Below are 22,793 nucleotides of genomic sequence, written 5' to 3' on the forward strand. Positions count from 1 at the left end.
TGGGAGGAGATTGCCTGGCTCTCTCCAGCCGTAGTAAAAACTTTGTCGTCTACCACTAGTGTCCACTGGGGCCCTCGGCAGCATATGGCCCTCCTGTCCCCAACACGACTCAGTGGGGCCCTAAGAGAACCACCGTGATGCATATTTCATCCTCCCTTCCTATCCTCATCCTCCTCCACTCAACACATATCAATAATGTACTTCTCTGTGGGCATGTTCCTGTCTAATGGAGAGAGGTACAGCAACAACTGGCAAAGGCAATTCTCCTGCTGTTTTAATGGGGATGAATAAAGGATGACGTCTCAGACACCTACAGGTCTGACAGTAGTGTTTATCACCTCCAACACAGCATGGATGGAATAGAACAGAACAGAACATAGTTTAATGGTACAACGAACTGAAGCAGAGAAATGTCTCTTTAAGGGTCGACTTTTCAACTTCCTTAAAATCTTCACATTTAAAGGTGAATGAATGGAACAGAACAGAAGACAAATTGGTACAGCAGACTGAAGCAGAGAACCATTTCTAAAGAAACCATGGCCAAATAGGAACCTTACAAGAGAATTGCCCTTCCGAAAAGGGAGGTCGAGAGCGGGCGCTTGTTGACATTGGGTCTAGGCCTTATAATTTGTACACCTTTGTCTATGATCTACCTTGTGTTACGCCCTGACCATAGAGAGCCCTTGGTTCACTATGGTGTAGCAGGTCAGGGCGTGACTAGGGGGTGATCTAGTATGTCTATTTCTATGTTGGTGCTAATATGGTTCCCAATTAGAGGCAGCTGTTTATCGTTGCCTCTGATTGAGGATCATATTTAGGTAGCTATTTCCCCACCTGTGTTTTGTGGGATATTGATTGTTTGTTAGTGTGTTTGGGCACTACGTCCTCTACGTCCTCACGGTCTTTTTTTGTTTTGTTAGTTTCACTTAAATAAATATGTGTAACTATGCTCATGCTGCGCCTTGGTCCGCTCATTTCCAAGATCGTGACACCTTGAGAAGAAATAAAAACAGCTCCACATGGAAAGGGCAACCGAAAAAAGGTAGAAAAAGGGGAAAAGAACAGAAAAGGAAAGAAAAAAACACCTCTGTTCCTTTCGAGAAAGACAGAGGTCCCTCCCCTCTGACCTTCTCTTCCAATGGGTTTTGAGAAGGAGGGAACAGAGGACGCGAGGAGTATGCATTTCAGATTCTCCCTGTGACATCTCTGGCGGCAGAGTAACCTCACCTCTGGCTACAATGTAATGTCGGCCAACTGCTTCTGAAGTCCAACCAGCGCTATCATCAGACTGTATTAGCCCGCTGAACTAAAGGGTAACAAAGTCTTCATGTCTCAGGCAAGGGCAATCATCAGTAATGGTATTCCTCTGCTCCTGTTGAAGGAAGATATATAAACTACTGCCACTTATCATCTTTGGGGAACTTGCTTTAACATTAAGGTACTTCAAAGGGGTGAGAGTATTTGAGAACTTGTGGGGCCAGTATCACAAGACAAGGTGTCGCAAGACAAGGTGTCACAAGGCAAGGTGTCACAAGGCAAGGTGTCACATGTCTGTCAGAGCATCTTATTTTAGGGTGTGGATAAGGTGCTTGGAGGAGGGAAGGGGGCAGCTTGTCGGAGCGCCCCGCTGGCCCTCTACAGGCCCCCGTTCTTCTATATATCTATATTCAGTCCTCTAGTGCTCTTTAACATAACTCCTGCTCCATGCACCCTCAGGTTCAGTCACCGGTCTGAAGTAACTCCCTGGGCTCCAGTCTCTCTCTCCCCCAACCTCTCTCAATTCAATTTAAGGGCTTTATTGGCATGGGAAACACATGTTAACATTGCCAAAGCAAGTGAACTAGATGATAAACAAGTGAAATAAACAATAAAAATGTACAGTCAACTCTCTCTCTCTCTCTCTCTCTCTCCTTCTCTGTCCCTCTCCTCTCTCTCTCGCTCTCTCTCCCTCTCAATTCAATTTCAATTTACCCTCTCTCTCTCTCCCCAGAGCACTCCTCCGCCCCACACAGCAGTTTATTTACCTCCCCTGTTTACATTCCGGAGCAGTCAGATGGCTTCTCTCTCTCTTCTCTCGCTCTTCTCTCTCTGGGGAATGACTAACTGGGCAGACTGGACCCTCACACCCTCTCTCACAGCCACAACCCAGACGTTCTCAGTTCCATTCCTCTAGGAACCTCCGCTGGGGATTTCTGGGAGACACTTACACACACACACACACACACAGCTTCCACACCAAGTAACACGCACTCATCGATAAAACAGACAGATGAGTTGCGTACTTTATAAATGAACGTGTAAGGCAGAATCTCTTCGTCTGTGACAAAGACCACTGTGGCTAAATGGTACCCACGTAGGTGCAGCTGTCTACCTTGTCACTCAGGCCTGGCCCAGGTTAATGGGAAACGACACACTGGCTAAACAGCGGTGCTCGTACGTCCTGACCATTTACACCGAGCTCTTAACCGACCGTCCTCAGAGCGACCGACTGGCTGGCTTCCTCTCTAGCCTCCAGGAGAATGCGGTCTGGCTGTCTACATCTAATGAACGCTGAGTCACACATAGCGTCATTAAACAGGGCTGTGCTACCTAGCTCAGAATGGACAACAACAGTACATTCCCCATGCACACTCACAAGCATCTACAGTGTGGTGCAGGAGACAGACAGAGGTCTCTGTTTACATTACTGTGGACCCTTCAGGTGTTGCTGTTGCTCCATTCTCTAGGGGCCATTCTGCCTATGACTCACCTCTCTAGTCATTCCAGAAGTGAGTGACTCATCGGGGTGATTTTCACCCAGCCATCACACCCATCTCTCAGCGTTGTTGTGAGAGTGACTGTATTGGGGGCTGCTAATCAGTTCAGCAGTCATGGGTTAACAGGACAGAGTCACACAGAGGAACCCTGGACAGAGAGCTGCTCTGTTTTCTAGTCTGGTGTGACTGGAGGGGGTGTGAGGAGAGAGAGACCACTCATGACCAGGGGGAAGGAGAAGGAGCCTGTGCTGCTATCTTCTCTAACCCCTGAAGGGGGGATAAATCAGAAAGATGGGCTGAATCACTTGTGATCATCACAGTGGGCCTGTGTTAAGGCTAGCAGGAAATCCCCTCTTTTCAGTTGTGCATATGTGAGTGCCTCTGCCTCGCTAGACTCGATTTCCATGCGAGCCCACGCACGATCATGGAGTCTGCCTACATAGGATGAAATTCTCCCTAACAGAGAGAAAGCCTCAACCCCCCAGATATTGTAGGTCAAACTCCCCAACAGGGAAGATCCATTTATACCAAGTTAAGAAAAGGAAAGAGAGCGGGAGAGGAGGAGAACCCTGGATTCCCAGGGCAGTCTAGAGGGGGTTTAACCCTCCTCCTCATTGTTCCCCCATGTTACCTCAGGCTTCTGCCCAGCTGTTATCTGGCAGAGAATTGCAGGATGCATCATTCCTCCATTAGACACTGCCTTAGTGTCCTATAGACTAGTACTCCACAGCCAGAGCCAGGTGTGACCAAAGCACTGGGTGTCGACAGTGGGAGAAGAGAGACATCTGGTAGGGATTTGGGATTGGGCGAGATGACCAGTGAGCCTGTCCTGAGAGAGGGGAGAAGATCTGGCGTACACTGAAAGAAGATACCACGAGAATGTCAAGTCAAGTCAGCCAAACTGTGAAATATTCTAAATATGTACGCTATACACCGCCATCAGCTAATTATGAATATAGGCAATAACCTACAGGCTACATAGTGGTCAGTGCATTTACAGCAATGGCCCTAAATCACTGGGATCATGCAGGGCAGGGCTGGTCTGGTCGAGTTGTTCTCTATTCTAGTAAAATGGAAAAGCAAACTGTCCTTGTCTGCCACAGCCCCATAAATCAGACTGAACCATGTGAGTTAATGCTGTGGAAACACCCAATGAAACGTCTCAGTACACAGCCTTATATAGAGACACACAGACTGGAGAGAAGCAAGGAGGGCGAGGGAGGAAGGGAGGGACGGAGAGAAAGGAGAGCGAGGGAAGGGAAGGAGGAGAGAAAGACCAAGTGAGGGAGAGGAGAGAGAGCAAGCGAGAGAGAGAGAAAGAGAGAGAGAGAGAGAGAGATAGAGGGGAGAGAAAGAAAGAAAGAAAGAAAGAAAGAAAGAAAGAAAGATGAGTAGAGAGGGAGAAGACTAGGGCCTAAGTCCACAGAAGTAAACATTTTTTAGCCCCTCTCCAGAGACAGAGAGCAGTGCATCACTCCTCCTGTTCCCCTATCCTCTGCTTGTAAAAGGACGCAGTCTGCCAGTACCATCTCCACCCGGGTCCCTTGCTGCAGCATGAGCTCAGAGATGACCACTTAATCAATAACGCCAGGTTGCCACGACAACCTTGATTTCCTGTTGCTGGTTTCTGGTATCTGATGATTACACTCCCCGTTAGCTGCACCTGCCACCCGTCTCTCCTTGTCTCATCCACACCTTATCCATCAACCCACTGGCTTTGGCTGCTTCTCAAATGGTACCCTATTCCCTATATAGTGCAATACCTTTGACCAGGGGACATATGGTTTTGGTCAAAACTAGTGCACTATATAGTGAATAGGGTGCCATTTGGGATTCAGCCCTTATCTGTCATCACACCGGCTTTGTCACATAGGAAACCTCACTCAGCCATCAGCACACTAGATACATAAAGCAAAAGGATATTCAACAATAGGAGAATAGGATTTTCATTTAACAATACAGAGAGAGAGAGAGAGAGAGAGAGAGAGAGAGAGATGGCTGAATACAAAGAGAGACTGGAGGCTTGTGTCCAGACAAACAGACAGTAAGGGCTAGTAATACACAGACACACCCTCTCTCTCATGGATAATAAACAGAGCTGATAGACATCATACCTCCCTCAGAGTGATGTCATCCCACCTCTCTCCTCCCTCCCTCTCTCTCTCGCTCTCTTTAACCCCTGTTATCTATCTCTCTCCACCTCCTCCATGCTTTCCCTCTCTCCTCCAGTCTGGTGTTAAACATGTGGAAGAGAGAAGGAGGAGGGAGGTTAGCAACTCCTGCTTTTTTCATTAATGGCGAGCTCATTAATCTAGGGTGATAACGAGGACATGTGTCAGTGAGATGATTAAACCTCTGCTTTACAAAGAGGCGCCCTTGGGGATAAACAAGCTCGGGACAGACTTGGGCAAAAGGTGGGAATCACACACACACATCAACAAACAAACACATACTGTAAGCACACACTGCCACACACGGTGTGTATCTCTTAGGTAAAGGGCACAGCCCACACATTGCCTATCTGGAGGACATCTGGAGGTTGAGATACTACATGTGTGTCCACTTAAACACACCCACTACATCCACGTAACATTCCCTTTCTCACCAGCCTAAAATCTCACAACACATACGACCAAAAAAGCAAGGTGAGGGGTTGAGAGGAGGAGGTCAAAACCTCCCTGGTTACAGCCAGGTGAGTGTTTGGGAGGGGGAGGTCAAAACCTCCCTGGTTACAGCCAGGTGAGTGGTTGAGAGGAGGTCAAAACCTCCCTGGTTACAGCCAGGTGGGTGGTTGAGAGGAGAAGGTCAAAACCTCCCTGGTTACAGCCAGGTGAGTGGTTGAGAGTGGGAGGTCAAAACCTCCCTGGTTACAGCCAGGTGAGTGGTTGAGAGTGGGAGGTCAAAACCTTCCTGGTTACAGCCAGGTGAGTGGTTGAGAGGGGGAGGTCAAAACCTCACTGGATACAGCCAGGTGAGTGTTTGGGAGGGGGAGGTCAAAACCTCCCTGGTTACAGCCAGGTGAGTGGTTGAGAGTGGGAGGTCAAAACCTCCCTGGTTACAGCCAGGTGGGTGGTTGAGAGGGGGGGGTCAAAACCTCCCTGGATACAGCCAGGTGAGTGGTTGAGAGGGGGAGGTCAAAACCTCCCTGGATACAGCCAGGTGGGTGGTTGAGAGGAGAAGGTCAAAACCTCCCTGGTTACAGCCAGGTGAGGGGTTGAGAGGAGGAGGTCAAAACCTCCCTGGTTACAGCCAGGTGGGTGGTTGAGAGGAGGAGGTCAAAACCTCCCTGGATACAGCCAGGTGAGGGGTTGAGAGTGGGAGGTCAAAACATCCCTGGTTACAGCCAGGTGAGGGGTTGAGAGGAGGTCAAAACCTCCCTGGTTACAGCCAGGTGGGTGGTTGAGAGTGGGAGGTCAAAACATCCCTGGTTACAGCCAGGTGAGTGGTTGAGAGAAGGTCAAAACCTCCCTGGTTACAGCAAGGTGAGTGGTTGAGAGAAGGTCAAAACCTCCCTGGTTACAGCCAGGTGGGTGGTTGAGAGGAGGAGGTCAAACCTCCCTGGTTACAGCAAGGTGAGTGGTTGAGAGAAGGTCAAAACCTCCCTGGTTACAGCCAGGTGGGTGGTTGAGAGGGGGAGGTCAAAACCTCCCTGGTTACAGCCAGGTGGGTGGTTGAGAGGGGGAGGTCCAGGAGAGAGAATGGGCCTACAGCAGAGCTGGGTGAGTGGGGAGAACTAGGAGAGACAGGCCTCTCACTGGGAGGAAGCAGGACTTAATAAATACATCTCTGGAGGTCATTTTCTTTCTTTTCAACAGGAAATAGGGATGCTGAGTCACAGGCATTATTTAGGGGGAAGCCAGACCATAGCTTCATCCCAAATAGAATTATGTGGATCTGTCTAGTCACATTGTTGTTGTGTTTTCTAAAGTAGGGGTGCTATGATGCTGTAATTATCAGCCACGCATGAGGGAAGGGAGGTGTTTGTGCATGTGTGTTTGTGCATGCACACGTCGCACACAGGGGGGTCAGAGGCAGACACGAACAGATCATTCCCTACATGAGAGCTTTGCGATGCAGCAGCAATTATTTCGTCTAACACACACATTAAATCCAATCTGTCTCCCCCCGCCAACTAATCGCCTTTTCACGGACAGACAGACAGAGACAGTAATCCTCCATATCTGTATTTTAATAGCAGGGTAGGCCCCCTGCTAGCCTATATCATGATATTGGTAGGTTAAGCAGGCTTTAAAGTTCCAATACAGACGTTTTTTTTCTCAATATCAAATAATTTCGTGATAACAATGAAGTACCTATTGCAATTGTTTTCAATTAAAATGGTAAATAAAGAAAAAACAGCCATTTCACAAGCAAGAATCTGGGAGTGGTCTGAGTGGGGAGGGAAAACTGAAAACTAGCTATTATTGGCAAAGAGGTTTGGAACTTTCTTTCTTATTGGTCTAATAACTAATATACCACCTGGTGACGTCACCATGCAGGCCAATACTCCATCCCACCAAAACAGGGTGAAATTTCAGGCAGTCTTTTCAAATAACTCTTACACTAAATGGGCTTTATCATTATTTTCACAATTTCACAGTATTATTCCAACCTCATAGTGTGGAAATATATATAAAACTCAGGTAATCACATTTTTGACTGCACTGGGCCTTTAATATGCATCTCTAGGAGATTAGATTAGCAATCCAGGTATAGGACTATAGGGCAGGAGTATGACTAAATATTTATCTGGTCACAATAACAACACTCCCCCGTAGCAAGCGCTCCAGCAGGTATATTTCACTGGTCATCCCCAAAGCCAACACCTGCTTTGTTCGCCTTTCCTTCCAGTTCTCTGCTGCCAGTGACTGGAACGAATTGCAAAAATCGCTGAAGCTGGAGACTTTTCCCTCACTAACTTTAAACATCAGCTATCTGAGCAGCTAACCGATCGCTGCAGCTGTACATAGTCCATCTGTAAATAACCCACCCAATCTACCTACCTCATCCCCATATTGTTTTTATTTACTTTGCTGCTCTTTTGCACACCAGTATCACAATTTACACACCACCATCTGCTCATCTATCACTCCAGTGTTAATCTGCTAAATTGTAATTACTTCACTACTATGGCCTATTTATTGCCATACCTCCTCACACCATTTGCACACACTGTATATAGACTTTCTTTTTTTCTATTGTGTTATTGACTGTACGCTTGTTTATTCCATGTGTAACTCTGTGTTGTTGTTTCTGTCGCACTGCTTTGCTTTATCTTGGCCAGGTCGCAGTTGTAAATGAGAACTTGTTCTCAACTAGCTTACCTGGTTAAATAAAGGTGAAATAAAAAATGTAAAAAATATCTCAATACACTCATCATCTACAACAGCATATACAATTGGGGCACATATATAATCTTCATAATCGTACATTATTCTAATCCTACAAGAGACTTGCATTAGGAGTTTCCTCTTCCCCCAGTTAATGCAAAAAGAAATAATTCATTTTGAGAACATGCTACAGGTACTGCTACCTTAAAAAGTATCCTCGTTTTCAGAGGTTTAAAGGGGCACTCGTATGGTATGCATAGGCTATAAACACAGCTATGTGGAGTTGATTGAATTACAACTCATTCCATGACTGCTGATACAATCAGAGAATACTGTAGCTAGGTAAGATTCCTTTAGTTCCAATTCTAGAATTGATTGACAACTCATTCCATGTCTCCTGATAGAGAGGATACAGTAAGATGCCTTCAGTTCTGACTCCAGAAGAGCGTAGCAAAATTCTCTCTCCCTGTCGAGACGTTCTGTTCCCACAGGCCAGTCAGAGTTAGGAGATTCCTCTTGATCTAATTGATTTATTAGACAGGCATTCGATTAAGAAGGCACTGCTTTAAATTAGCCACCCAGGGGGAGGAAACAGGGGCTGCTTGACTCAGGGAATTAAGGCCTAAGTGGAAAGTCAGTGTCCTCCATGCTAAACCTTACTTGGCCTTTACCATATTAAGACATTTCCATTTAGGGGAAAATAACATTACGTAATCATTTATATTGTAAGATTTACATTAATATATATAGAAAAATGCAATCTGACTGAGTCTTGGATGGATCAGTCTGTGAATCTGATCAAGCTAAGCATTTTATTATTTCAGTTATGATGGTATTTTACATTAGTGGATAATGTAACAAAGTGCCCACAGAAAAAATCTGAATATCCATTCCAGAAAGTCTGGTGGAGGACAAATACCTTCCCATGTTACTGAGGGGCAAAGCAGCCGTGGTCCAAACCTCTGGTAGTAACAGCCCCCAGGTCTGCTGGGCTGGGTGGCAGGCGCGAGGCATGTGGCCTCAGAAAAAAACAGTTCATTCACAGGTCATCATTCAGGTGGAGGTCAGGAATGCCTAGCAAACCAGATCTCACACACATACACACACACACACAATGTTAGAACACATGCAGACAGACCATGTGACTTTCACGAGTAATCTCATGGCAGCACCATCACCTTGTTCACCCAACACAAGTTACGGCACCGTCAACAACAGGAAGTGAGCTTCCACTAACCCTGACTCGCCTCTCCTCTCAGGCCTGGGAGTGCTGATCTAGGGTCAGTTTAGCCTTTTAATAATAAATAAGAGGGAGTACCTGACCCTAAATCAGCACTCCTACTCTGAGACGCTTTGTGAATATGGACCCTGGTGTTTCTACACTCCAGAGGTGAAGTTGACCATACAGGCACAGATCTAGGATCAGAAAAAATGACTTTAAACAGCTGTAAAAACTATATTTTTTGTTATCGAAAATATATTTCAAAGCGATTTAGATGGTACAATGATTCCCTACACTATTCAGTGCTTGTTTTCTCACATAAACTGAAATTGAGCGAACAATGTAGAATTTTAGCAACCAGGAAATGACAGAGCGATTTCCATAACACAGCCACAAAGTCAGAACAGCTTAGTTTGACAAGAGACGCCGCTCCGGTGGTAGAAATCAATTGTTGAATATCACAGCCAATCACAACACTGGCGGGTAAGTAATACTGTGACACACTATCATTCCACTATTAGCGGCAGATATAATATGGACATTTTCTGAAATTACAATGCTTAAATTCAAAACAATCCTATGTGTAGCACCTTAAAATCTTTAAAGTGTTAATGTAACTCTTGAATCACCACTATTAATGTTACACTGAAAATTCAACACTAGTTAACACTGACCATAACACTGTGTGTTATGAAAGGGACACATCTATAGGTTTCCATACATTTCAAGAACCTTTTAGAATTCTGAAGAACCGTAGATGCCAAGTCAAGAACCCCACACTTAACTCAAAGGTTCTTTATTGGGCAAGAGTTCTCCAAGGAACCGTAAGAGCTGAGGAAGAACCATTTTAGAACCATTCTCTTTTCAGTGTCGAATAGACTTAACAATACATACAGTAACAATATCCTATAATATAGGATAACCCTACATAACACAGATATATTATCAGTGAATTGTACATGGTGCCACGATGGTAACGATGCCAAGGAAGACTGGCTACATCCTGGCACTAGAACAAGGAAGGCCACAGTCACACTGTGCAGGGGGGCTTTTTACTGGTTGAATGAAGCGTCTTTCTAGCCCTGTTTAGAAGTCAGGAGGGCGCTACAGTGAATGAGGGCAGTTAGCATAGATGGCAGAATAAGGACCGGGTCATTTGTATTGAAGGCAGGTTGGTGTTGAGGAAACACACTAAAAAAAAAGGAGGATGGGACACATTGTGTCATTTTCAATGGGTGAGAATTTGGCTTGATAAAGCAATGGGTGAGAATTTGGCTTGATAAAGCAATAGGTGACAGGGTTAATAGACAATTTCCTATCAAACAAATGATGACAAACCTTTTCCACCAAATAAAAACCAACCATCTTGAGTCGGCACACCAGGTCTATGTAAGAGAAAAGGGAAAACTCACTTCAACAGTGCCGGGACTGAGACTGAGGTTACAGATGGCAGCTCTATACCGTGTGAGGCCAGAATCAGACCTCTTTTATAAACCTGTGTCTGCAGCTATTTGAGGAAAACATGACCTCTAATTCCTGCAGTACCCCTCAATTGACACAACTAACATTTTGATACTGTTCTCACAAAAGTTGTTTTCTTCTGCTAAGTTCACAGAGCTTTTAAAACTATATGGCAGCACAGCTAGTCCTCCTAACCCAAGTCTTTTATGTTGTTTCCAACTCCCAACAAGAAGCCTTAAATAGGTCCCTGCCTTCCACAGGGGCTGGTGTTGCTGCCTTTAGCTGATTAGGACCAGACCTAGTCTGCATCCTAAATGGCACCATATTCCCTATACAGTGTACTACTTTTGATCAGGGCACATATGGTTCTGGTCAAAAGTGGTAGTGTACTATATTAAATATGGAAAAGGGTGCCATTTGGGGCGCAACCCAGGCAAGGAACACTGTTGTTTTGACAGAGATAAAGACCAGAGACAGAAGAGGAAGCGAGACATTCCATTCCCTAATTTCTTCTCTTTCAATGGAAGTTAATGAACTAAGAAGACCAGACCCAGCTGCTATCACATTGGTGTCTATGGGAGAGCCACCCCCTTAAGTAGACCGGCCTGAGTGAACTACCTTCATTTACCCACCATTTTTTATAAAGACTGCTCAGGTTGCATCCTGGGTAATCTTACAGACTTCCTGGTTTTGTTCATAGGTTAGCCAATCAGAGAAGTGATTGACTGAATGAGTGATCAATAGTTGTCCTGAAGTGGCTAAAGACAGACTGAAGAGTTGAAGTAGCCTAGGCTACAAACGCATGTTCTTGCATTATCATTTTTATTTAATTTCTTTGCGGTACAAGTTCATTATTGTGAGAGATTATTAAATTGTGCATGAAATGTAATTCCTGTTTGACCACTTCATTTGCTTTTAGAGTGCCGGACAATTAGCATTGTTCAGAAGCTCTTCGGTTCTTAATTGCAGCAAAAGATACCTCAATGACAATACCCTCTGTCTGTGTGGTGCCCTTATCTTTGTAAAACGTATTTTTTTATAATTTGATGTAGAATGAAAGTGTGGGTTATTTGGCTTACATTTTTTATGGGTAGTTGGTAGAAGAAAGGGAGTAGAGGCAGTGAACAAATACATTTGAGAAGGGCAGGCAGGGTAGGCAGGCACTTCATTCACATTGCTCCCGGTGAACAGCAGCATCTCCTTCTGCAGGAGGCTGAGGAACAGAGCTGACCATGAATCACGCCCTGCTCTCCTTGATATAGCTCTCATGCCAGAGGAAACTTTAAATCTCTTTCACTCTTCTCTCTCTATCTCTCTATCTCTCTCTTGTTCCTCTCTCTCTGCTTCTCTCTCTCTCTCTCTATCCCTCCTCCCTACTCTCTCCAATAGTTCTGTCAGGTGTTATTTATGAGTGCTGTAGTGAGTTCCTGCATGCCTGCAGCACCTGCTCATGTTGGAGTGGGAGAACCCTGGCAGCTGCCAGAGAGAGAGAAAGAAAGAAAGAGAAAGAAGAGCGAGAGACACAGACAGACAGAGAGAGAGGGCGAGAGAGAGCGAGAGAGAGAGAGAGAGAGAGAGAGAGAGAGAGGTAGCGCACCACCAGTGCCAGGCTACAAAATAATGTGATGTTAGCTCAGTGGTGCGCGGCTAACAGATGAGACACCTAATGATGCCTGTTCCTCTGTTTAGAACACACCACGAGCCGGCAGCAGGAAACAACAAACAAACACACAAACAACCACAAGCACTAATTAATGGTGTCATATGACTCTAAACATGATCAATTAAAACCCACGGTTCATTGGCTCTCCCTCTGTGTGAGCGGGACAGGAAGCTCGGTGCCTGAGTAATGAGCGCGGCCAGGATGATGTCATTATGGCTAAGAGGAGGACAGATGTGGGACTGTCTGGCTATAGCGACTACGTTTGTACTCCTTCTCTCCCTCCACCCCAACTCTGTGGATGAAGCGTGTGTAGCGAGGCTGAGGCCAAACACCTGAACGATAACAGTGTGGCGAGGGGGACAGGTCAAAAGGGTAGTCAGTGGTTCGATCAGGGTTCTCTGCTCCCAGAGTTGACAGAGAGTCTGAGGGGTGGAGCTTGGAGAGGTAGCTACAGTAGGTAGTTGTACTTTGCTCTAGTCTAGAGTCAATGACATCAGGTGAGTATTGGTAGGTAGCTAGACACACAGAAACCTGATCAAATGAGGACAGTAAGCAAGAAAATGCAATGCTGCCTCTGACCAACGGGCCTACAGTAATGAAGAGCAAAAAACACCAAAGAGATGTGCTTACAGCTCACCAACTCCCCAGAGACGTGTACTTAACACAGAGAACAATGACATCAGGGGAAGCAGCATATGGGGTGGTGGTGGTGTAACAGCTAGGGGAATAAACCGTTTATAAAGCTGTTTACAGACCAAACTCATTCATCACCCAGGGATGTGTCCCAAATGGCACCCTATTCCCTATTAGGCCTAAGTACACCACTTTTGACCAGGGCCTGTAGGGGCCCATACTAGTGCACGTTATAGGGGAAATCTTGCCATTTGGGCGGAAGCCTCAATGACTAAATGTGAGAGCACTCCTGTCTCAGACTGAGCTCTGCTGAAACAATACTATTCACTCACTATAACTATGTTGCACTAGCAGGGCCAGGCCAGCTCAGCTGCACATGCTCAGTGACGCTGGGTCCAGGGATGATGCTGTGGACATTACGCTTGTCTCAAGCCTCCAGCCTGTCCCATTCCCCTCCCTACCTACCTACCTACCACGCTCTGTTTTCAGCCTACTATCTCTCTCGTTCTCTCTCTGTCTGTCTCTCTCTCTCATTACTCCTGTGTGTTGTGATGTTTACAGACTCTGACATTCAGCGTAGCCTCCCTCCTCTCCTCTCTGCCTGACTAATAAACAAGGTGACTAGGGTTTCTGTTAAAGCAGTGTGCTAGCTAGCTACTTGACTGTGTGGCCCCTGTGTAAGTCACTAACTGTGGCCTGGGGATAGGGACATCACAGGAGCCGTTTTAGTCTCTGTCAACATTTTTAGATCATTAGGATAGCTCTTGACACACACGTCCCTCTGGGCTGTGTCCCAAATCGCACGGTATTCCCTATACAGTGTACTACTTTTGACCCCAGCCAATGCCTGTCTTGCCTGATATCATCCCAGCTATAGTACATGCAGGCCAGGGGGTAATAATGATAAGCAATAATAAGTGACTCAAAAAGACACACTACAAGAAACGTTATGATCTGTCAGCATAAAGTCGCCATATTGCTCCATTGGCTTTGCACTGTCACGTTTTGAGGGAAACTGAGAATGAATTGTCAGGTTAAAGGTGAGGAACAAAGATTCCACTGATGAGTTTGTGGCCCAAACACAAACTGGCATGATCAGAGCTGGCGGCTCAGCGCCTGCTGCCTGTCTATTGTTAACACAGACCTTTCATTAACCGCTCCACTGAGAAACAGGGGAGGAGAGGAGGAGGAAGGAGAGGAGGAGAGGGGAGGCTGAGGCAATATGAAAGTAGGAGGGGGGGGGGCAGGTGAAGGAGAGAGGCGATCGCGTGAGAGGGGAGCGAGAAGGAAGGAGAGGGAAGAGAGGATGCAGACACAGAGGAACAGGGGGGATAAGAGGAGACGGAGGAGAGGGGAGGCTGAGGCAACAGACAGTAGGGTCACTGTCAACTCCCAACACGACTAGCCCAGCCTAAAGAGCAGCCACCAAACACATTATTAAAAAAGACGTGTCACCAACTGATCCTGGAGCTGCCATCTCCCCCGGCTATAAGCTATACACAACGGGACACTATCATTTCAGCTCCCACATGCCGGGGTCTATGGGACAGGTAGAAAAAGAGAGGGAGGAGTAGAAGCTTTATTTTGTTTCAGACTATCATTTCAACTCCCACCTGTTTCTATGTAATACGGTATCGGTAGGAGGAATGAAATAATGAGAGAGAGAGCGAGAGGGAGGGAGGAGTAGACACTTTATTTGTTTTTGGACTTATTTTTATCGCACCTGTCTCAATATCCATGTAAGGACAGAGAGCGAGGGAGGAGAGATAAGGAGAGAGCGAGGGAGGTGAGATAAGGAGAGAGCGAGAAGGAGAGAGCGAGATGAAGAGAGGAAGGCATTTCATTTCTTGCCCTTTCGAATCGACACATAAATTGTGAGGCTGTGGGATGGGTGAGGTCATCTAACCAACACACCTGTCTGTCTATGACTCACTCTGGGGAGTCAGTAATGAGGAGAGGAAGAGGAGAGTGTAGGTTGGAGGCACTTCCTGTATGGTCACAACAACACACTAAAGTGTTCTCTAGTCCCAGTGCTGGATACGGATACTGTAAGCCCATTGTATTGTAAACAGCTGAGCGCACAAACTACATGCAGAAGTTCCATTGGTCAAATCAATGCGTTTTTTCCATTGCTGACGGACAATGGTGAAACTGCCACATCCGTTTGCGATGTTACAACAACAAAGAAGTTACTGCCAACAGCGAACACTGTTTTTTCCCCTCTGACATCATTGCAAGTGCGATAGAACAGCAGCATATGTACTGCAATTTATTTGTTAGCCCGATGTGTGATGCTCCCCCTACGCTCCCCACCTCTGTTACATCAACGAAACAAAACCAAAACCAATAACAATGGCTGTTGGGCGGACAGTGGCGCTGTTTCCCCGTACTGCAGATTCCATCTATAAGTTTGTATACTCAGTCCCCTGGTTGGATCTGAGCCACTGAGGAAGGCTCCTGATCTTGCTACAACGAGAGCCTTTTCTGGGGCCCGGTCTTCCTCTTGCTCTTTCTGAGCCCCCCCATTATGATTTTGTTCAGTTCACTGGGCCTGACGTGCATAGTCTCCCCCTCTACACACCCAACCTCCCCCCTCTTCCCCCGCCAACCCCCAACTGAACAACTCAAGGATATTTCTGTCCTTTCAACAACATTATTGACACTCCATCCCTCATTCCTCCTCATTCATTATGTCAGCCTTGGCCCCCGCATGGCCCCCCGGCACGTCCAGCCCAGGCTGCCCAGTCACGCAGCTCCGTCGTGGGCCCTATCTGGGTTATATAGGGGGGAACTCCAGCCTGCTGCTGGAGCACGTTATAGGACGTAGCCTCAGTTTAACACTAAATACAGGGCTTAGACTACACACAGGAAAAACACGACACAAAATTATACAGTCCGGAGGCATAGACAAACCTTCAGCAAAAAGTGAGCATGACACGGACAAAACACATATCCGAAAAACAAAAAAGGCTGGCATATCAACAACAAAAAAACGCAAACGCAAAAACCTGAGTGTCGTGTCGTGAGACTGAGGGAGATTGTGATGAATTCTCAGAGCCTTCCACAGATTCCTCTGTCAGTATTGGGGTCTCTGGGAGGAGAATGGGTCATATGCAAATAGCCATGCCCAGTATGGGGAGAAGTTTCCCACAAGCAGAGTGTGAAAAGGCCTCTCCTTCCCCACGCCGGCCCCACTCAATGGGCCTTTTCTTCCTCCACTGACAGTGTATGTGGTAGAGCGAGCAGACTGCAAAGGTAACTAGGCTCTTTCTCCTCAGGCTTTCCTCCAACCAAAGCTTTAACACACAATGGTTCATTTAAGCATTCATCCCACACACAACCCCAATAAAGGACATCCAAGCGTAGTTAAGGGGGTTAGTGAAACTGACTTGGGGTTTAAAACTGCTTTTCTAAGAGAAGGGAGAGCACATTTTTATAGGCTAATGCAATTCCTCTATAGGAGCTTGCTAATCATTTAGCTGCCTCAACAACAGTGGGAAAGGGTTTGAGTGTCATCAGATTATGGGCACAAACAGAATTGTCTGCTGGGAAATCATTGAAATGTGTGACATGGTGCATTGAATGGTGGAGAGATTAGAATTTCATATCAAACATTTTAAAACGTGTGGAGAAACATAAACATGACAAAAGAAGAAAACATGATTAGGCCTATTCAAAACAAAAGACAGAACTTCAAGCGGGCTGTAAAGCCAGTTCCTCGACTAGAGTTTTGTGGTTAACTTGTCATATCCTACTTCTTAGTTTGCCTCACTACCCAAAATGAATCCTTTGCACTCCTTTCCATTGGAAACACTCAGACTATTCTCATGTAAAGGGAGCGATCATTTGTGTTTGACAGAGTGAGTGAGTGTCCACCTTCCTTCCCACTGGCTCTCCTCTCCAGCAGCACCTCAGTGTCATCTCTCCCTGCCAGCTCTCACGGCCCCCCCCCCCCCCCCCCCCCCCCCCCCCCCCCCCATCCCTCCCTCCTCCCTTTCCCTCCTCCCTCCCTCCCCTACCAAACTCAACAGGACAGAGGGGCTGTACTGGTCAGGGGGATGGAGGGAGGGAGGGATAGAGGGAGCAGGGGGAGGAGACTAAAGTCCAGAGCCAACCCCCATGCTTTTATACCCCTCGGGATCCTTTCATTGAAGGGACTTAAACACAAACACAATTGGACATGCTGGAAGGGACCCAACAATGGCACAGGGGGGAAAGTGAAGTCATAGTGGAGGCACACATGGGTGCCTAGGTCAGGGGGTAAGCAAAAGCACCCCTGGATACTGTGTCTTCCCTCGGAATAAAGGATTGGGGGAGGTGAGGAGGGGTGAGGAGACGAGGGGGCGGGGGATGTTCCTCTGACTTGGCACTTTCATAAGCAGCAGAGGAAGTTGTTCAAAAGTTAAAGAACTGATAAATGAAAATGTTCTCTTCTGCTAAACTCCACTCACCTTTTAAATGTTAACAGATGGCTTTTAAAACACTAAAGAAGCATGCCGGCTCACAGAATGCCAACCCTCTCCCCCTGAAGTCTTTGGAATGGCCAAAACATCTTCTTTTCTTAAGAACTGTAGCTTAACCACAGTGTTTCTTTATTGTTCTCACACAACTTTACAGCGTGTGGTTACATTCAATATTATTTAGGGGGAAAAATTAGTCCAGCACACTAATTATAGTTTTACCAGCCAAATAAACATCCTGTACTACATCACACAGCTTTACGGAAGCCAAACCTAGAACCACAGACCCATTCTTCCTCTTCTGTAGGATGATTGAGAGAGAGAGAGAGAGAGAGAGAGAGAGAGAGAGAGAGAGAGAGAGAGAGAGAGAGAGAGAGAGAGAGAGAGAGAGAGAGAGAGAGAGAGAGAGAGAGAGAACCTTTGATCAATTCAAATAAATACCTATATGGAAAGTTCCTTTGAAATGAAGGCCCAATAACCTCCACTTTCACACGTTTACAAAGACAGGCCAAGAGTGACTCTGTTTATTTTTGCTAAGAATGTTAATACCAGGCCCGCATTCCTCTATTCCCAAATTGCGGTGTTAAATTACCATTCCGGGGAATGGTTGCTGCTATTCCTGATGGGATCTGGACTAGTCCTGGTCGGGATAGAAGTGACCAAGGGAGACAGTGTCCCACAGATTGCAAACACCTGTAGTCCTGCCTGCTGGCCGGATCTCAGCTTGCTCTGCTCTGTCAGGCCCAGGCCCAGGCCCAGCCCCAGGCCCAGGCCCAGTAAGACAACCAATACAGGGCTGGCGCCAAACACCTTTTGGTTTCCTGTCCCCCCTGTCCTGTCCCAAAGCAATCAAATCACTACCCCTCTAACAGGGGTGTTCTTTTTTACCTGGCAACCCATTTTTAGGCTGAACACCCAGCATAACACAGTTGAGGTAAGCAGTGTGTATGCTAAATTAGATAACATAAGGAATAAAACATAGGCTAACTCACTATATTTTTTAAATGAACATCAAATGGGCAACACTACAGTGACATGTAATTTACACAAAATGGAAAATAAGTGAATAAATTAAAATAAGTGTAAAAAGGAAAACAAATTATGCAAAAATGTCAATAAATAATACGTTTGAATTATTTTCTAGAATTGTATATAAATTCCTCATATTAAACCGTGTACAAATTATATCATCTGTCAGCACCTACCAGGTGCGTCTTTATTTCTCTGAGGTGACTCGAATGCAGTAAATATTCACGACGGACCATGAATGAGCCGAAAATGCACGCTAGAACAGCTCCGCTACAAAGTGTGAAGGCACAAATTAACCGTTGTCAACCGAGCACTGACATGATGGAATGCACGGATCTGTGATCAACACCTTGGCAGAGAGACAAGGCACACACGAAATATCCTAGGTTTATATTATAAAATGACAAACAATGACAGTAAGCACAACAAGCGACTCCTCCATGACAAAAATCAGAAGAAATTGACATGATGACAGCATGCCGCGCCTACAGACACCCGTTGCCTTTTCTACCTGCACAAGTTGCCATTTGCTGCAGCGCACAGCACAGAGGCCGCTCTCCACTGCTTTGGAAGACAGATTCCAGTTAGACGATTCCTTCTCTAACTCAGCGTACTCAGTCACCAGAAATTAGATTCTAAGTTTGTTTTGACTGAGGGGTGTTTAGAAACACCAAAGCCCCGTTTTCCAGATCAAGTAAACATGCCCTTATATTCCTGCTGGCTCCGCTGGGTGGCTCGAACACTTGCGCTGCTGTGCTGACTACTTGCATGAGGCTATAGGCTAACGCATGTCGTCAAGATAAAATTGCATTTTTTTCAGAAAACCTATACTAACAGCCTACAAAACAAACATTATTCCTGTGCGTAAAAAACGCCCACCTCTGATGGTGAAACAAAAGTCACTAGTAATAACGAAATAACATGAGAACACATGATATAACATGAGAACACATGATATAACATGAGAACACATGAAAAAGCATAACGGAATGACAAGCAACCTCGAAGAGTATGATCTTTGCAAGTCGGGTTTAATATAATTTACAGATAAAGCACTTGACTATTACATTAATTAAATTACTGCCAGAAAAAACGATTCGGAGAAAACGCACTGGCTACCCAGCCAACACTACAGTGCTGCCTTTTTAACCGCAAACACAAAACACAAACAAAAACAAAACAACAAAAAGATGTATCTAATACAAAAACAATGGATGAACAGGTTGGTTCCAACTGCAAGTTTCGCCCCCGCGGCACCAAACCTAGAAAATCTGAATTCCCAGCGCGCGACTGTGGATGTAAACGCACATTCCTTATATAGGCTGTGCCTTGTTCACACGCACTGCGCGTGAGCTACCCTTCCCAGTCTAAAACATTACCCAACAATGCATGCTACAGAAACAACGTTTTTTAGTTCGACGTTCATTTGCATTTATGTTTATTAACTATATAGCAACCTTATCGTATTCTGCATATTTTCTACTTATCTTAGCAATAACTTTTCGAATGTTTTTTAATGCACACTTGCCATTGTCAATTGTGGAAAAAGCGTGCATCTCCACTACACATGATTTACAACGAAAAATAAGACAGAAAGTAGCATGTGTAGCCTACATAACATAACGGCATGCATTGGAATAGATGATCAAGCAGCAGAACAGTACAATTTTCACATTAAAAACATTTTCTAATGCATGGATGGTGGGCCCGAGCCCACGATGTAGCAAGTGTCCTATCATGGCTCGCGCAACCTGCTACGGTGCGTGCAACGAATAGAAAAGCGACAGAAACAGTTCAGTTTTTCCAAAGTGCATTGAGGAATTACAACTTTTACACATATTCACTCAATTCAGATTCAGAACATCAATCTATTTTCTATATTGATAAAGAAGGTGACAAACTACCGTGGTCCGCAAAAACAACCAGGTAAGGTTATTTTCCCAGACACCGGTTTCAGAAAGCTAGCCAAATGGAAGGCGAGAGAAGGTGAAACAAGCTATCAAGTTGAAAACTCAAAAAAATACGAAAAGAGGATTTAAATAAAATCGAAAAGGGACTGAACGGGGAACAAAAGCGAGTGCAGGGACGAGATTAGGTGCGTATAACGGTCCAGGGTGGTGCACTCAACCGCTAGGCGGTGGGAGAGTCGCGAGCCAGGTATAACGGTACACCACAGAGGGCTATAATTGTGCGCTTACTTGCTACTTTCCAGCACTTTGACCCACTAAAAACGCGACTCCGGGGGACCCAAAGTCTTCGGAGAATCGAGAATTCGATAGAACTCATTCTAGTCCACTTCACCACACGAAAGAAGGACATTGGAGTAGTTTTACTTACCGTTATTCCTCCTCGGATTCGCCTGCTTTCTGCGCTTACACCTGGGGCCATCCGCCATGATCCTTTCGCTGTGTCTAAATGCTGTTGGAGAGTCACCTCCTCTTTCGCCCCCACTCCCCCTCCTCCCTCTGCTTCACCTCCCCTCCCTGCACCTGGTTTACGACACTCTGCTTTACGACATTACCTTCTACACCTCCTAAACCGTAGGACCGACCACCCTAAACTCCTACTCTATGCGTTCTTTCTGATCATCGCACCATTTATACATGATTATATTTTGAAAAAAATATTAATATTTTCTTCTGAGTTTCTGGTATGGTTAGGGCCATATCATTACGGGAATCTACAGGTAATTGACTAAGACCCTTATGGTTAAAACATACTCAACCTAGTAGAGCCTATACCGATGCATGATGACAGACAGTGTCACAGCTCTAGAGCAGGGATCATCAACTAGATTTCTTGAGTGAATGGTCGGGGGCCAGAACATATTTACAAATAATTTGTAGACTGCCCATTTGACCGCAAGAATCCCAAACATAAATAATATTTGACCAAAACACAATCCTTTCAAACCTTGCTTACATTTGTATACGATCACATGTACACTATATATACAAAAGTATGTGGACACTCCTTCAAATTAGTGGATTTGGCTATTTCAGCCACACCCGTCGCTGACAGGTGTATAAAATCGAGCACACAGCCATGCCATCTCCATAGACAAACATTGGCAGTAGAATGGCTTTACTGAAGAGTTCAATGACTGTCAACATGGCACCATCATAGGATGTAATTTTTCCAACAAGTCAGTTCAAATATCTGCCCTGCTAGAATTGCCCTGGTCAACTGTAAGTGCTGTTATTGTGAAGCGGAAACATCTAATTGCAACAACGGCTAAGCCACGAAGTGGTAGGCCACACAACCTCACAGAACGGGAACGCCAAGTGCTGAAGTGCGTAGGGCGTAACATTTTTTGTCCTTGGTTGCAACACTCACTACCGAGTACCAAACTGCCTCTGGAAGCAACGTCAGCACAATAACTGTCTGTTGGGAGCTTCATGAAATGGGTTTCCATGGCTGAGCAGCTGCACACAAGCCTAAGATCACCATGCGCGATAACAAGCGTTGGCTGGAGTGATTTAAAGCTCACCGCCATTTGATTCTGGTGCAATGGAAACGTATTCTCTGGAGTGATGAATCACGCTTCACTATCTGGCAGTCCAACTGACTAATCTGGATTTGGCCGGTGCCAGGAGAACGCTACCTGCCCCAATGTGTAGAGCGAACTGTAAAGTTTGGTGGAGCAGGAATAACTGTCTTGGGCTGTTTTTCATGGTTCGGGCTAGGCCCCTTAGTTCCGGTGAAGGGAAATCTCAATGCTACAGCATATAATGACATTCTAGACGATTCTGTGCTTCCAACTCTGTTGCAACAGTTTGGGGAAGGCCCTTTCCTGTTTCAGCATGACAATGACCCTGTGCACAAAGCGAGGCCCATATAGAAATGGTTTGTCGAGATCGGTGTGGAAGAACTTGACTGGCCTGCACAGAGCCCTGACCTCAACCTCATCAAACACCTTAGGGATGAATTGGAACGCCGACTGCGAGCCAGGCCCAATCGCCCAACATCAGTGCCCGACCTCACTAATGCTCTTGCGGCTGAATGGAAGAAAATTCCCGCAGCAACGTTCCAACATTAATGAAAAGCCTTCCCAGAAGAGTGGAGGCTGTTATTACAGCAAACGGGGGACCAACTCCAAATTAATGCCCATGATTTTGGAATGAGATGTTCCACAAGCTGGTGTCCATATACTTTTATAGTGTATTATATTATGTTATTATTATATTATGTATATTATTATTATTATGTATTATAAGCGGGAATACTTGGGAACAGATT

At 45.7% G+C, this 22,793-nt stretch overlaps 1 protein-coding gene across 1 annotated transcript in view; it reads right to left on the reverse strand.

Moving 5' to 3' along the window:
* The window catches only part of LOC115153939 (zinc finger E-box-binding homeobox 1), a 69,441-nt gene extending 48,490 nt beyond the window's left edge, over positions 1-20,951 (reverse strand). The window contains exon 1 of the mRNA XM_029699647.1: positions 20,892-20,951. Coding sequence (XP_029555507.1) covers positions 20,892-20,949 — 58 coding nt within the window. The 5' untranslated portion in view covers positions 20,950-20,951. The remainder of the gene's footprint in view (positions 1-20,891) is intronic.
* Between the last annotated feature and the right edge of the window lie 1,842 nt (positions 20,952-22,793).

Source organism: Salmo trutta, chromosome 2 (genome assembly GCF_901001165.1).
Source record: "Salmo trutta chromosome 2, fSalTru1.1, whole genome shotgun sequence".
NCBI lineage: Eukaryota > Metazoa > Chordata > Actinopteri > Salmoniformes > Salmonidae > Salmo > Salmo trutta.